Consider the following 14,349-nt stretch of genomic DNA (forward strand, 5'->3'; position numbering starts at 1 on the left):
GATTAAATAAGTTGATTTTTTTGTTAAAATAATAATAGTAAATAATTTTATTTTGAGTACAAAATTAAAAAAAAATAAAATATCTTTTGAGATATAACTTAAATTATATTCATCTCAAAATAGGTAAGTTAATAGGTTATCTATTTAATTTAATTCTTTAATTCATATATATAAAATAATTAGAATAAATATTAAAAATACAAATTATATTTTTATTATAATTGTTAATACTTATTTAGATTTATTTATATATTTTTGTATACAAAAATGTGTGAATTAAAAGACCAAGATTATGATTATTTTGATACAATAATTAATAAAAGTCTTATGGGAGTAGCAAAGATACATAATGATTTAATTGTACTAGAAGATTGTAATGCAATCTTACGTAAAGATTATGTAAATATGATTGGGAAAGTAAGTAATTTGTTAGAATAAAATGAAAATATTTTAAATATACAATAATATAACAGAGCATAATAATAGGTCAAATTAATATCTGGTGGTAGAGCTGAAAATGAATTATTATATCCAAGATTTGTAGGTCCTGGAATGTTAACAGCTGCAATTTTAGGCAATACTTTTTCTGGACCTTCAATTAATAATATATTAAGAGTTATTGCAGAAATTGAATCTGATCATCCTTCAGGCAATAAAATATATGAATATAATTTTATTTCATACTAATATTAATATTTACAAATTATATATTAGTAAAATATTTTATAATAATAATAATTAATTAAAATATTTATATATAGGTATATTATTAATTATTCAAAATGATGTTGAATATTCTATAAACTTTACTTTAGCTAAATTACATGCAGAAGTTAAAGGATATATTATTAAACTAATAATAGTAAATAATAATATATCACATTATTTCAATAATACCATTAAAGAAAATGATATTTTGCCTATACTTTTTATATATAAAATAGCTGGAGCTATGTCGGAAGAAGGAAAAAATATAGATGAAATTTATTCTCTTTGCAATTCTGTTGCAAACAATGGAGAAATCCTATGTCTGAAAACAGGTTACAAAATTTAAAAAAATTAAATTATTTAATATATACATAATGTACAAAAAAATTATATCTTACAGAAATGCATTTTCAAAATATAATTCATGAAGGATATAAATTGAATATACTTTCAAATGTAGTTAAACAAATACTTAAACCACTAATAAATATATTAAATAAAACATTACAGGATTGTACTAAGAAAAGTATACATAAAACTAAAACATTTTGTACTGGTCATGAAATTGCAATTCTAATAAGTAACTTTGGTATCATTATGAAATTAAATATCTTTTCATTTATATTAAAACTTAAAAATTAAATTTTTAAATGTTTTTAAATTTCTTAGGTTGTAGTCAAATACAAGGAAACATATTTATTTTAGAATTTTTGCAACAAATAGAAATAAATAAATTAAAAATAAAAAGAATATATGTGAAAGAATTTACGACATATTCAAATTATAATGGTTTTCATATCTGCCTGTTAAATCTCTCACTTACTACAGATTTAATTAAATATTTAGATTTTCCAACACCTATATCTGCTTGGCCAAAAGTATTAATTACAGAAGTAATAAAAATTGAGGAGGTAATATAATATAAAAAGAAATTAACTTATATTATATTGTATAATTTAATATTAAAATTGATTTTTAGAATAAGAAAAAAATAATTACATCAGGAAAATACAATAAGGTAATTTATCATAATTTTAATTTTGAAATTATGATAAATATAATAAATAAATCAAATTTTAAAACAGAATATCAACTGGTATGATTTAAATTTACAAGGACCAACAATGAATTATGAAACTGGTCAAGCATTTTTATCAATTATTTCAATGGCATGTGAAGCAATAATAGTATGTACAGAACAATTAAATAAAATGGATCAAGAATATGGAAATTATGGTACAAGTCTTGCACGTGGAGCTAAAGCTATACAAAATGATATTCAGGTTGTAAGACTAAATATTTAAAAAAAAAATAAAATAAAATATATATGAAATCTTAAATAATATATTTTACAGAAAAATAAAATATCAGGAACAAATTTATATATAACATTTACACAAATTAGTCATATTATTCAAAGAACAGTTGGTGGTTTACAAGGAGGATTATATTCTTACTTTTTTTACAATGTTGCTAAAGTAAGATATAATTTGTTATATTATTAATTAACATTTCAAATATATAACATTTTTTAGGCTTTTTCAAAATATCAAAATGACAAAGAAATAACAATAGACATGTGGTTACATGTATTAACTATTGCAAATAAAGCGCTGGAACAAATTAAAATATCTTCCATAAATAATGATATTCTATTAACTATTTTAATAACAATACAAATAGACTTAGAAAATGCATTAAATAAAAATATGGATCCTTTTGATGCATTTGGAGTAGCTGTAAAAGCTGCAGAAAATTTTAATACAAATATTTTACATACACATTCTTTTCATGTAAATAAGAATAAAATATTATATTGTTTTATAAATTTAATGATATATATATTTTCCTCTATTATTAAATTTTAGTTATGATATATATTATAATTAAGATAATACATATTATAATTAGAATTTAATAATAGAGGAAAACAAAAATTATTTAAATTTTAGGAATTTAAATATCCTCAAGCACATGCAATAGGAATATGGATGAGAGCTGCATATGAAGGTACTAAATTAAAATTAATTTATCATAATACAAAGTAATGAATTTATATTATATATCTTATTCATTATAATCTATGTTATAATATAAAGATATAATAAGTATATTTTTTTATTGTGCTTGCTATTAATTATGTTAATGTTAAATGAATTAATAAATGAAAAAAAAAAAATTGACATTAAATGGTATTACATATTACATTGTTACACAAAAAGCAATTTATTATGTAAATATATTTTTGTTTTTATTTGTATATACGAAATCGTTAAATCTATAAATGTATGCGTGAATATTCTTTGTATAAACGAATGAAATGTCTGTTTAGATATGTATAAGAGACTATCATAATGTCACGTGTTCCTGGCTTCTCTTCATTTTTGTCTTATCACGTGAAAAAGCTAAAAAAAATTAATTACTTCATTTTTAAAACGTGAGCTAAAAATTAATAAATAACATATTGATATTTTTATATTACAAAAATTTTATAGGTGATATTATACGAATAGAGGTTAGGTTTAAAATTATAATTTCTACTTTTTAAATATTAGATATGTATAATATTTAAATATTTTAAAATTTTATGAAAATATTACGTTATTTATACATACATACGTACACACATAAATATGAAATATATACGTTTATAAAATGATAATAATAAAGATATGAAAATATATGAGTAGTAAATTTGTAATATTCATACAAAAAAAAATAATATTAACAATGAATGCTGTGATTGCTTTATGTATTTTTTGTGAATCACATGGACCTAAAGTGATATTTACTACTCAAACCTATCGTAATTATGACAATCAAAATACAGAAAAATTAAAATTTTATGGACCAAAAGAAATATTAAAACGAAATCAAAATATTATAGAAGATGGACAATATGAATGTGAAGGATGTCAAAGTATTGGAAATGTGAAATATTTAAGTAATGAACATGAAACTAGAACATCATTTCTTTCTGCTCAACAATCATTAACTCAAGATATTTGGTGTTTGCTAAAGCATGCATGCTTTAGGTATAGTAATTGTAAAATAATTTTTTATTATATTCTTTTATTAGTATAAATACAGATAAAATTTAATTGTGTATAAATTAAAAAATTATATTTTTATTTTAATAACTTAAGAAGTTTAAGTTGTGAAGTACATCCGGGTAAAGAAGGTGTTTGCTACTTTGGAGATGAATATAGGGGGCATGTTTTAAGTCATACATTTACGTTAAAAGATGCCCAGGTGAATTATGCAACGAAAAAGCATGTTTGGTAGCTATTACAATAAATTATTCAAATCATGTCATTAATTACAATTTTAAATCAATAGAGAGGAAATCAAAAAAATTTCATTATTGTTAAGAAATTTTGTTTCTCTTCTTATTTATTTTTAGGCAAGAGGTTTTCGTAAATGGTGCAGTTTTATTGTTTTTATGAGAGATAAACAGTTTCTATTAAATATGTGGCCCTTTTTAGTTGATAATTTAAAGGAAGTAATTCGAGAATTACAAGATTTTGCTGAAAAAAAGTATAATGCAGAAGAAGCAGAATGTCCACAAAGAATTGTTCGTTTATCAACTAATAATGGATCAGGATCATATAATAATTCCAATAAACAGCCTAGAACTTTTAGTGATATAACCAATGAGAAACATGTTTTTATAAGGTTTGTTTTATGGTTATAATAATTTTTATATATATATAAATGTATAACATCTAAAAAAAATACTAATAAATTAAAATCAAATTAGAATTCACATGTGGTTGGTATGGATTCTTAGTGCAGGAGCAAGACATTTTATAGAAATTTTTCCCATGAACTTATTAGATGATGAATTGAATTATAACTTGGAACATCAGATTGGTTAGTATCATAAAATAATATATAAGAAAAAATATATATGCATATTTTATATAAAATTGTATTTCTTATTTTCTAGAAACTGAAGATGGATTTACTTTAGTAAATGCTAAATTACCTATAAATTTAACCTTAAACTCAAATGAATCAGAAACAACACTTGAATTTTCAGAAGTCTTAGGAAAACCCACTACATTGATACTTAAAGATTTAAGATCTGTATTAGGAAAAGATCAATTTAGGCAACTTTTATATTCTAGTTTAACAGGTGTTCAAATTTTAGTAAGAGGTCCAAATATTCAAAGATTGGAATCTTTATATGGTCTTAGTTCTCTTATTCCACGTGCGTGTAGAAGAGTCAAGACTCATGCAACAGAATATATGGATCCTAATAAGTGTAACTTTATTGGTACTTATATATACTTAAAAAAATATTAAATTATAGGTATTATATCAAATGTTTTATAAATAATTTTATTTTAGGTGTTGATACATCAGTAGCTGTACCTTTACCTTGTGTAAATGTATGTAGATTAGATATTGTTGCTGATGAACATAAAGTTGAAAATTCAAATTCACATATTGTCAGATGGGCAGGAACATTACCATTAAAGTTACCAACATTATTAACAAAAATTGAAAAATCACTTGAAAATGAAAAACTTGGAAATTCTGCTCTAAAAGCACATTTTGCTGCATTACAAGAAGAATGGGCAAAGTATAATTACATATTTATTTTATATTAATATTGAATAATTGATTTTTTAAATTAAAAATATTTTCATTTTAATTATAGTATTGCCAAAGTAGTTCATGCTATGCGAGGACGTGGTCATAATGGAGATCTTTCTGGCCTTATGCTTAGTTTAGGTGCTGGTCCTCATGATAAGAAGTTATTAGACACTTGGTCAATGGGCTTACCACCAAATCCTGCATAATTTTTAATTAATTTGCGATAGTTTATGTATTGTAGAATATTGGATAGTATCTAATTTAAAATATAAGGTATTCTTTTATTGGCTCATGCAATATTTATGTATTCAAGGTTGTGCATCACATTTTATTTATATTATAATCAATACATAATAAGTATTGATATTAGTGTAAAATAAATTGCCTGACATGCATTATTAATATTTAAGATTTGGTATCCACTTTTATAAAATAATATATTTACATAAAATTTTTTGATAACATTGATGTAAAAATAAACTTTATATATAAAAATTGTTTAATTTTAAAAAGTAAGTAAATGTTTTTCTTTTTTATAGTAATAATCCTTTAGTTTACATAAATTTAATTATAAATAAATAATATAATAATATTTAAATAAAAATTATTAATATTTTTGTTTATATTATTATTATTTAAATTTAATTTTATATTATTATTTAAATTTAATAAATTTTCCTAATTCCAATTTTTTATATTTCAATCTAAGATTTTAGAAGATATATTTGATCTATTTAATATATACATTTAATATTTTGCTTTGATAATAAAATAAAAATATTTTTTTCGGTACTATACAATTGATTTAAAAAAAAAATTAATTTGCTTTTTATATTTAATTATGATTTTATTTTATAGTTATTTAATTTTAATTAATACCTGTTAATACATTGAATTTATTATAAACTTATACATTAATCATTTAATAAAAATCTAAAATGGAAGTTCCACAATTTAAATATAATCGCAAGTCATTTAAATTCGATGACTTTAAAAAATTTGAAATTTTTACACAATGTTCTAAACAACAATATTGTAACATTTATAATGCAAGATTAAAAGCATTGAAAGATCACATTTTAGAAAAAGTAAAAATTAAATGGGGTAAATATTTTATAAAGGTTATATTTATTATTGATTTAGGTTATATTTTCTAATTCTTAACATTTTATTTTAGCGCATTATGAAATAGTTTCGTTGTCACAACTTTGTGAAAGAAATCAAAATAATACTTGTATCATAATAGGTACTTTATATAAACATCAAGAATTAAGATCATCAATATTAAATGAACTTAGTGAAGAACTTCAATTAATACCTCAACCAGCTAGAACAAATTATGCATCATTTAAAGATATATTATATTTAGAAGATGAAACATTACGCATTAAATTGGTTGGGACTCATAAAAATATTCAAGATATAGTTACTGGTATAGTTTGCGCTGTATGTGGTCATGAACTGGAAAATGGTGCATTTTTAGTAAGTATTACTTTTATATAATTTGCAGAAATAATAAAAATTATAAAGTAAATATAATTACAAATTAAAATTATTTGAAATATAATAGATATTTTATTTATAAAATACATTAATTATAGGTAACAGATTGGTGTTTTCCAGGATGTTATCCGAAATTATCAATCTTTAATTCTCAACCACTAGAAAAGCAAGGAAAAATTTTAATTATTTCTGGTTTAGATTTAGCAAATAATTTACAGTCATTAAGTATAAATTTATTATTTGAATGGATTACTGGAATGATTGGCTGTGAAGAAGTTCATAAAGAAGTGGCTTCTATTGTGTGTATTATTATAGCAGGTATATTTAATATACTTAATATGTGTTAATGAAAATAATATTTGTAATAAATAATAAACAATATTTTAATATAGGAAATAGTATAAGAGGATCTATAGAGACATACAATTACAAAAATTATTTTGAAACTAAATTACATAATGAAGCTATATTTAAAGAAACTGCAAATATAACACATAAATTGGATAATTTTCTTCATTCTATAGCACAGTGTTGTCCTATAATATTAATGCCTGGAGAATTTGACCCAACCTATCATAGATTACCTCAACAACCATTTCATCCATGTATTTTACCAGAATGTTCCAGGTAATACAATCTTCTTACTAATTAATACAAAAACATTGCTAAATCATATATAGAAATAATGTTATTTGTAATCTTTATATATATATATATATATACTTACTCCATTGATGATGTAGAAGCAATATGGATCTTTGATTTATGTATATTAATGTAATTTTATTGCTATGAAATGATTAATGGTATTGTTTTTAAAATAATTAATGAGAATATATAGTAATATATTAAATAGAAATTATTGACATATATATGATGTGATAGGTTTAAAAGTTTTTATGGAGTCACTAATCCATGGGTTGGTAGTATAAATTCTCGTATTATAGCTGGATCTAGTGGCCAACCTATTATGGATATTATGAAAATTGCTGGACTTATTGACATTTCACCTTTAATATGGTTAGAACGTACTTTACTCTGGTGTCATTATGCACCAACTGCACCAAATACTACTCCAACTTATTCATCTAGCAAAATTGATCCATTTATTATAACAGAATGTCCTGATATATACTTTGTTGGTAATATGGATAAATATGATACTAAAATATATACTGGTAAGTTTATATCTTTTATATTATTATCTTTATTATTATATTTTTATATTTTTATTATACACTTATTTCTATGTTTGTCATAAGAAAATAACTTTAGTAAAATAAAATATGTTTACAGCAGAAGAAGGACAAACAATAAGATTGATTTGTATTCCAAAATTTTCCAAAACACAAACTGGTGTATTAGTTGATTTACAAGACTTAAATACTTGGCCTATATCTTTTACAGTAAATTAATTTAAAATATTTTATAGTTTTAATATATTGACATTAAACAATAATATATCATAATACTTCTATCTAAGAAATATCTATAATCTAAGAAAATAATCAATTTTCTTAAATGATTTTTGAGTAATTTATATACATAATAATATAGTAGTAAATATATTATTTATTTTTTTAATGAAAGATAATTTATTTGTTTAGATTTTTTCATATTTTATGTAATAGTTTTTTAAAAATTAAATTTTATTTAATATTGTAATTTTTCGTAATATTTATTTACTTATGGAAATGAAAACAAAAAGAACATAAAAATAAACACATAAGTAAAATATATTTTTATTTTTTCTTTTTTTATACATAAATATATGGAAAATAATATCATTTAACAAATTATAATATTATATATATTATAAATTATTTATATTTGTTAATTATTAATTTTAATATTTAATTCACATAATTATAAATTATAGTGTAAGTATTCTTAATTACTATATATATTAATAATATAATTTATAATTTAAATAAAATATTTTTTTATATCATACTATTAATTTTTCTTAATAGATAAAATAATTTAATATATAAATAAATTATAAATAATGTATAATACAATATTTTATTTGAAATATTGAAAAATTTGATTATGTTCTTTGGCACTATAATTTTTTTAATATTACTGAACAATAAAAATAAAATTAAAATAGATAAGATGAATATTATATATAAATTTATTATTTTTTGATTTACTAAAAATTATTTAATGAAATATATGAAAATAAATTCTTATTAAAAAAAATTTAATAAAATAATTTATTATGTCAATATTATTTTTCCTATTAATATTAAGAAATATATTATATTATTTTTGAGACCTGCAATTGTTTTTAGAATTGTTTCTTTACAAAGAATAATAATTTCAATAAATATTTATATTTTCCTAACTACAAGATTTTGAAGGAATTGGAATATTCATATTTAGACAAATATTCATATTTTTTGATGATTCTTGAGATTCAGAAATTTCTGATTGTGGATCTATAGCTTTTTCTTCATTTCTCATGGCACATATTACATCAGTAAGAGCAACTATATAATTTTTTGCCAAAGTTAAAGTTTCAATTTTAGATAATCGCCTTTCTTTTGATACATGTGGAATTACTTCACGTAAAGACTATAAATATAATTATTTAAGTTTTCATAAGAATGGAATATTTTTACTAGAAATTATTATAACTATATCTACCTGGAAAGCATCATTCAAACTGTGCATTCTCATTCTTTCCCTCTCGTTGCTTTCCAATCTTCTAAGAGTTTTTTCTCTAGGTGTTGTTCCTTTAGATGAATTTGATAATTTTAATTTTTCAGTTCGCTTACTGTTTCGACGTATTGTTTTATTAGCTTGTGATTGTTTAGGCCATTTTTCATTCCAGTTATCCCCGTTCATTACTTTTGATGTCATTCAAATCCTTTTTGAAAATATTATTATATAAAATCATTTTTATTTTTATTAATTATTTTAAACTTTAATAATAAATGATAAATTTAAATAAATAATTAATAATTTAATTATAAGAGATAATACATATAAAAAATAATATTTAATGTGAAAATTAAATAGAATAGATATTTTATTTATAGAAAGATTAAAATAATATTTACATACTTACAATTTATTAAAATACTTGTTATGTACTTTATTATTAACAGATCAATGAAGAAATAAAATATAAGAATGATAAATATATTTAAATTTTTTAATATTTCTAAAGCATATATTTTTTTTCAATTTATTAATAAATAAGATTATAGTTAATTTACATTATACAATATATTTTCAAATATTTAAATCAACTATATACAACCGCGTGTACTTGTTGAGCCACGTTGAAATGACGACTGCCGTCGGGGTGCGGCCGAAACAACCTTCCACCCCTGGAAACTATGCATCTACCCTGTGACTTTTTCTTAATAATTTTTTAAAAATTATTTATTTTTCTCAAATTTTCATTTATTTATGTAAAAATTAGTTTATACTATAATATCTATTTGAAAGAAGAGTTATCTTTAATTTGCTTATAGTGATATAATAATACTAAAATTAAAAATTGAATAATATTCTTAATTATAATTTTTTATTTATGACATTATTTACAAATTAAAAATGGAATTTTTATATAAATGTATAAATATACGTAATAAAATAATATGATTTTTAATATAAATTTATCAATAATTTACAAATTCTAGTATAGAGAAAAATTTATACAATGTATAATAATCATATTTGTATTATACACCTATTGTACAAATCAGAAGAGGTTTTATATGGATATGTGGCTACAGGTGGGCGTATGACGTAATTCGCCCACGCGGTGTTTCTATGTTATTGTAATTACATATTATCATAGATTACATAAAGTAGAAATTACTTAAATATAATAAATATATGATAATAAAATATATGATACATAAAATTATTAATTATTATTAATTAAATATAAATTATGCATTATATAAGTTAAATATATTAAAATATATCGTAAAAAATAAAGCAAAAAATAACAAATATTTTTCTTATTAAGTTATAATTATCATAACTTCTTCATAGAAAAAGTTTAAAAAAAATCATTAAAATTCTGATTTTATTATTAATTTTAAATAATAATAAATAAATATATATAATAATATAATTTTTATCAAATTATAATACAAAAATATAGTTTTAAATAAAAAAATAACATTTTTTAATAATATCAAACTAAACATTAATTGATTTTTATTTATGCTTTATCTTTACATTTACCACAACAAGTATCAATTTGTTTTTCTAATTCAGATTCTTTATAATTAGGAGTCCATGGTCCAAGACTAGTTGAAGCATAGAAATCCATAGGATATGGTTTATCATTGTTAAAGTTTATCATTTTTAAAGCAACTGCTCCTTCATATGGTGTAAGAAATGGTTTCTCAAAAGCTGTTCCCCAATCTATACTTAATCGTGGACATGCAATCTATAATATAGGAATTATATAATATGTATATATATTTATCATATTAATATATTATATATATGGAAGATAAAAAATCATAAACCTGTATGAAAGCATCAATGTTCTTAAATAATTTAATTTTATCTGGAAATATTTCTGAAAGCAATATAATAACATTTTCTTTTCCTAATAAATTAATTTTATTTTCAAAATTCTTCAAAACATTAAGATTTCCCTGTCTTCCTAAAGTACCAAGTATCAATCCAAATCTTCTAATATTTTTTGCATATTTAATTGCTGTTAATCTATTTTCTAGCATTTGATCATGATTATAAAATTCTTCTGTCAATTTTTTTTCATAAGGATCATATCGAAATGCTCGTAATTTTGGATTAGCAATCATTGCTGCTTCTAAATGAAATCTGCCATCTCCTATATAAATAATTACATCAGCACATCGAATCTGTGGTGCTGTACAACCTAAAATCTTTATGCAATAATTTTTCTTATAATATAAAAATTATAATCTAATTATTTTTTAGTAAAAAAAAGAATTTAACTTGAATTTATAATTTAATACCTCGCCAGGACTTAATGGTTTACTTTGTGGAGTAGATACTTCATAACCATTTTTTCTCATTTCCATTGCAATTATTTGTAATGCACCAGCAAATTGTATAGTACTTACAAGTCCAATTTTTGTTGTAACTGGTAATGTAGTTTGTAAGCATTCAATACAATGTGAAGTATCAATTTTAATATTAACAAATACATAAAGTACTTTTATATCAATAGTTTGATCAATTGGTATTAAACAAGAATGTCCATAATGAATTAAAAAATCTGCATCTAATGCTTTTGCAGTATAATCATCTATACAACATGCTCCTATATTGATTATTGATTGTAATAAAAAAAAAATTTATAATTATATTATTACGTATATTCATAATATTTACATTTTATAAAAGATCAATAGATTATTTTTTTATTATTATATAATTTCTTACCATAAGTAACATCTCCCATTATAATAGTTTCTGCACCTGTAAAATTTTCTATAATATCAGCTATAGTTGTAGCATACATTAAAAGTCCTTCAGGCATCTGTAATGCAACTTTTTTCACTTTCAATTCTTTAATTCTCCATATTGATTTATGTATTTCAAAATTATAATTAGAAGGTAATGCAACAATTGCCGCATTTAATAATGGGTCATTTAAAATTTCTTCAGGAATTTTATTTATTTTTATTGGAGCTTTGAATATCTTACGAACTGGTTTTGCTTTAACTATCACAACAGAATCAGATTCCTCACTCATAATTACAATCTTTTATTTATAGTTATAATAAAAATTTATATTTAAATTTATGTTAAAAATTTTTAATTTATTATATGAATATATTTTATATATATCATATAATATATATTCATAATTTATAATTTTATTTTAATTTTTTAATAATATTAGTTTTGGTGAAAATTTATTATGTAAATTTATATAATCTGTTAATTAAATTTCTTTTTTTTTTTTTCATTCAAAACTAAAAAATAAAGAGAGGTTATTTATTATACTACCCCAACTTTCGAAATCGAATAGACGTGAATGTCACTGATGTAGTAATGCCCTCTATTAGAATTGTTAAGATACATATATATATATATATATATTTTCGTTTCTATTTGTAATAAAAATAACTAAATATTTTTATCTCATTAATAAAATATTAATGCATTTAAATAATTTATAATAATATTTTAATTCTAATTTTGTTTAAGTATAATAAATTTTTTCATTAAAAAAAATTTCATAGGTCCCACCGAGATTTGAACTCGGATCGCTGGATTCAAAGTCCAGAGTGCTAACCATTACACCATGGGACCGATATACTAAACATTTTTATTATTATTATTTTGTATTGTAATTATTTATTTTGATATATATAGATATATTTATAAATATATTAATATGTACATTTTTCAAAAATATTTATTGTATATTAATTTGATTAAAAAATTATATTATTAGTATTTCAAATATGTAAATCTAATAAAAGTTCTGCTAGATCATAAATATAAATTAATATAAACATGCAATTCATGTTTAAAATATTCAGATCTAAATTAAAAAAATAATATATGAATATTTAAAATTTTAATATTCATAGATTCAAGTAGCAGTAAGAAGGATAATATAATAGAGAAGATAGAACTATCTTATTCTATTTTCATTTTTCATTTAATAAAAAATTCAATTATTTATAACTTAATAAAAAATCAAGTGATATTTTTATATATCAATTGTTTTTTTGACCTCTAGAATGATTTTCTAAAGATTCTCAAAAATATACATTTATGGCTTATATATTTTTATACATTCAATATATATTTTATATATTCAATATATGTATCTAAGAAAATTAATAAATAAATAAATATATACATATATATATATTAACTTAATCTATATTTAAATTTGATCTATTTACGAATTAATGATTAATTTATATTGATTTATATTATTTATATAGATTATAAATATAAAAACAGTAAATATAAAATAAATAAATGTAAAAAATGTTTTAAAAAAAATTTGTTTATAAAAATATATATAATTTGGTATAAGTAAATATATAATATTAATAATATAATATTAAAAAAATAATATAATATTAAAAATGCTTATAAATCATGAAGATCAATTTTAAAACTCAAATAAAACTCGTTAATTAAACTCATTAACAAAAAAAAATATTAACTTATAAATATTAAATAATGGAAAAAAATAAAGATAAAGTGAAAATTAGAAAATTAATGCCATTTCTGAGATATCGCAAATGAAAATATAGATAATACAAATATAGATAAGAAGATTAAATAATATAAGAAAGATAATGATAAAAATTGATTATCGGAAATCTAAAATTTAAGTGACATCTTTTAAATATTAAAGACATCTCTTTAAAACATCATTTTTAAAAATATTTAAGAGATGGCGTTATTCTTCAATTTTTACTTTATATCATCTTATTTTTGAAAAAGTGTCTTTGGCTCTCAAGAGATGGTATTGATGGTATGTTCTTTATTTTTATTCTTCTCTTATTATTTGTTCTTTTGTGCACATTGTTTTATTTT

At 20.3% G+C, this 14,349-nt stretch overlaps 4 protein-coding genes and 1 non-coding gene across 9 annotated transcripts; 2 read left to right on the top strand and 3 right to left on the bottom strand.

Annotated features, from left to right (window-relative positions):
* The first annotated feature begins 87 nt into the window (after positions 1-87).
* On the top strand, positions 88-5,719 carry LOC100578937. Of its 3 annotated transcripts, none has more exons than XM_026441675.1 (18): positions 88-123; positions 240-417; positions 487-649; positions 762-1,040; positions 1,109-1,297; positions 1,378-1,619; positions 1,688-1,726; positions 1,794-1,991; positions 2,064-2,186; positions 2,244-2,501; positions 2,661-2,718; positions 3,596-3,743; positions 3,858-3,960; positions 4,112-4,383; positions 4,469-4,581; positions 4,658-4,987; positions 5,062-5,296; positions 5,375-5,719. In XM_026441675.1, exons 2-18 carry the CDS (start codon positions 268-270, stop codon positions 5,514-5,516), a joined length of 3,042 nt encoding a protein of 1,013 aa, XP_026297460.1. In that variant the 5' UTR covers positions 88-123; positions 240-267; the 3' UTR covers positions 5,517-5,719. The 3 variants fall into 3 exon arrangements, with proteins under 3 accessions (XP_026297460.1, XP_006568372.3, XP_026297461.1); XM_006568309.3 differs by having other exon boundaries at positions 90-123; positions 3,855-3,960; XM_026441676.1 differs by having other exon boundaries at positions 90-123; positions 1,109-1,288; positions 3,855-3,960.
* A 512-nt stretch (positions 5,720-6,231) lies between these two features.
* LOC727251 (DNA polymerase delta small subunit) lies at positions 6,232-8,272 on the top strand. Of its 2 annotated transcripts, none has more exons than XM_006568307.3 (6): positions 6,232-6,414; positions 6,488-6,792; positions 6,912-7,131; positions 7,206-7,440; positions 7,699-7,991; positions 8,113-8,272. In XM_006568307.3, the coding sequence occupies exons 1-6, from the start codon at positions 6,249-6,251 to the stop codon at positions 8,226-8,228; spliced, it is 1,335 nt and encodes a 444-aa protein (XP_006568370.2). In that variant the 5' UTR covers positions 6,232-6,248; the 3' UTR covers positions 8,229-8,272. The 2 variants fall into 2 exon arrangements, with proteins under 2 accessions (XP_006568370.2, XP_001122961.3); XM_001122961.5 differs by having other exon boundaries at positions 6,233-6,414; positions 8,110-8,272.
* Positions 8,273-9,044: 772 nt separating this feature from the next.
* On the bottom strand, positions 9,045-9,944 carry LOC107964774 (class A basic helix-loop-helix protein 15). 2 transcript variants are annotated; one of them, XM_016913270.2, is made up of 3 exons: positions 9,890-9,944; positions 9,466-9,688; positions 9,045-9,393 (listed from the first exon to the last, which is right to left on the bottom strand). In XM_016913270.2, the coding sequence occupies exons 2-3, from the start codon at positions 9,679-9,681 to the stop codon at positions 9,160-9,162; spliced, it is 450 nt and encodes a 149-aa protein (XP_016768759.1). In that variant the 5' UTR covers positions 9,682-9,688; positions 9,890-9,944; the 3' UTR covers positions 9,045-9,159. The 2 variants fall into 2 exon arrangements, with proteins under 2 accessions (XP_016768759.1, XP_016768758.1); XM_016913269.2 differs by lacking the exon at positions 9,890-9,944 and having other exon boundaries at positions 9,466-9,746.
* Positions 9,945-10,962: 1,018 nt separating this feature from the next.
* On the bottom strand, positions 10,963-12,826 carry LOC552087 (2-(3-amino-3-carboxypropyl)histidine synthase subunit 1). Its single transcript, XM_016913268.2, has 4 exons — positions 12,223-12,826; positions 11,793-12,100; positions 11,316-11,699; positions 10,963-11,233 (listed from the first exon to the last, which is right to left on the bottom strand). The coding sequence occupies exons 1-4, from the start codon at positions 12,533-12,535 to the stop codon at positions 11,003-11,005; spliced, it is 1,236 nt and encodes a 411-aa protein (XP_016768757.2). The 5' UTR covers positions 12,536-12,826; the 3' UTR covers positions 10,963-11,002.
* A 200-nt stretch (positions 12,827-13,026) lies between these two features.
* TRNAQ-UUG lies at positions 13,027-13,098 on the bottom strand. Its single transcript has one exon. It is a non-coding gene; the product is annotated as a tRNA-Gln (tRNA).
* Between the last annotated feature and the right edge of the window lie 1,251 nt (positions 13,099-14,349).

The sequence above is a fragment of the Apis mellifera genome, linkage group LG7 (genome assembly GCF_003254395.2).
Source record: "Apis mellifera strain DH4 linkage group LG7, Amel_HAv3.1, whole genome shotgun sequence".
NCBI lineage: Eukaryota > Metazoa > Arthropoda > Insecta > Hymenoptera > Apidae > Apis > Apis mellifera.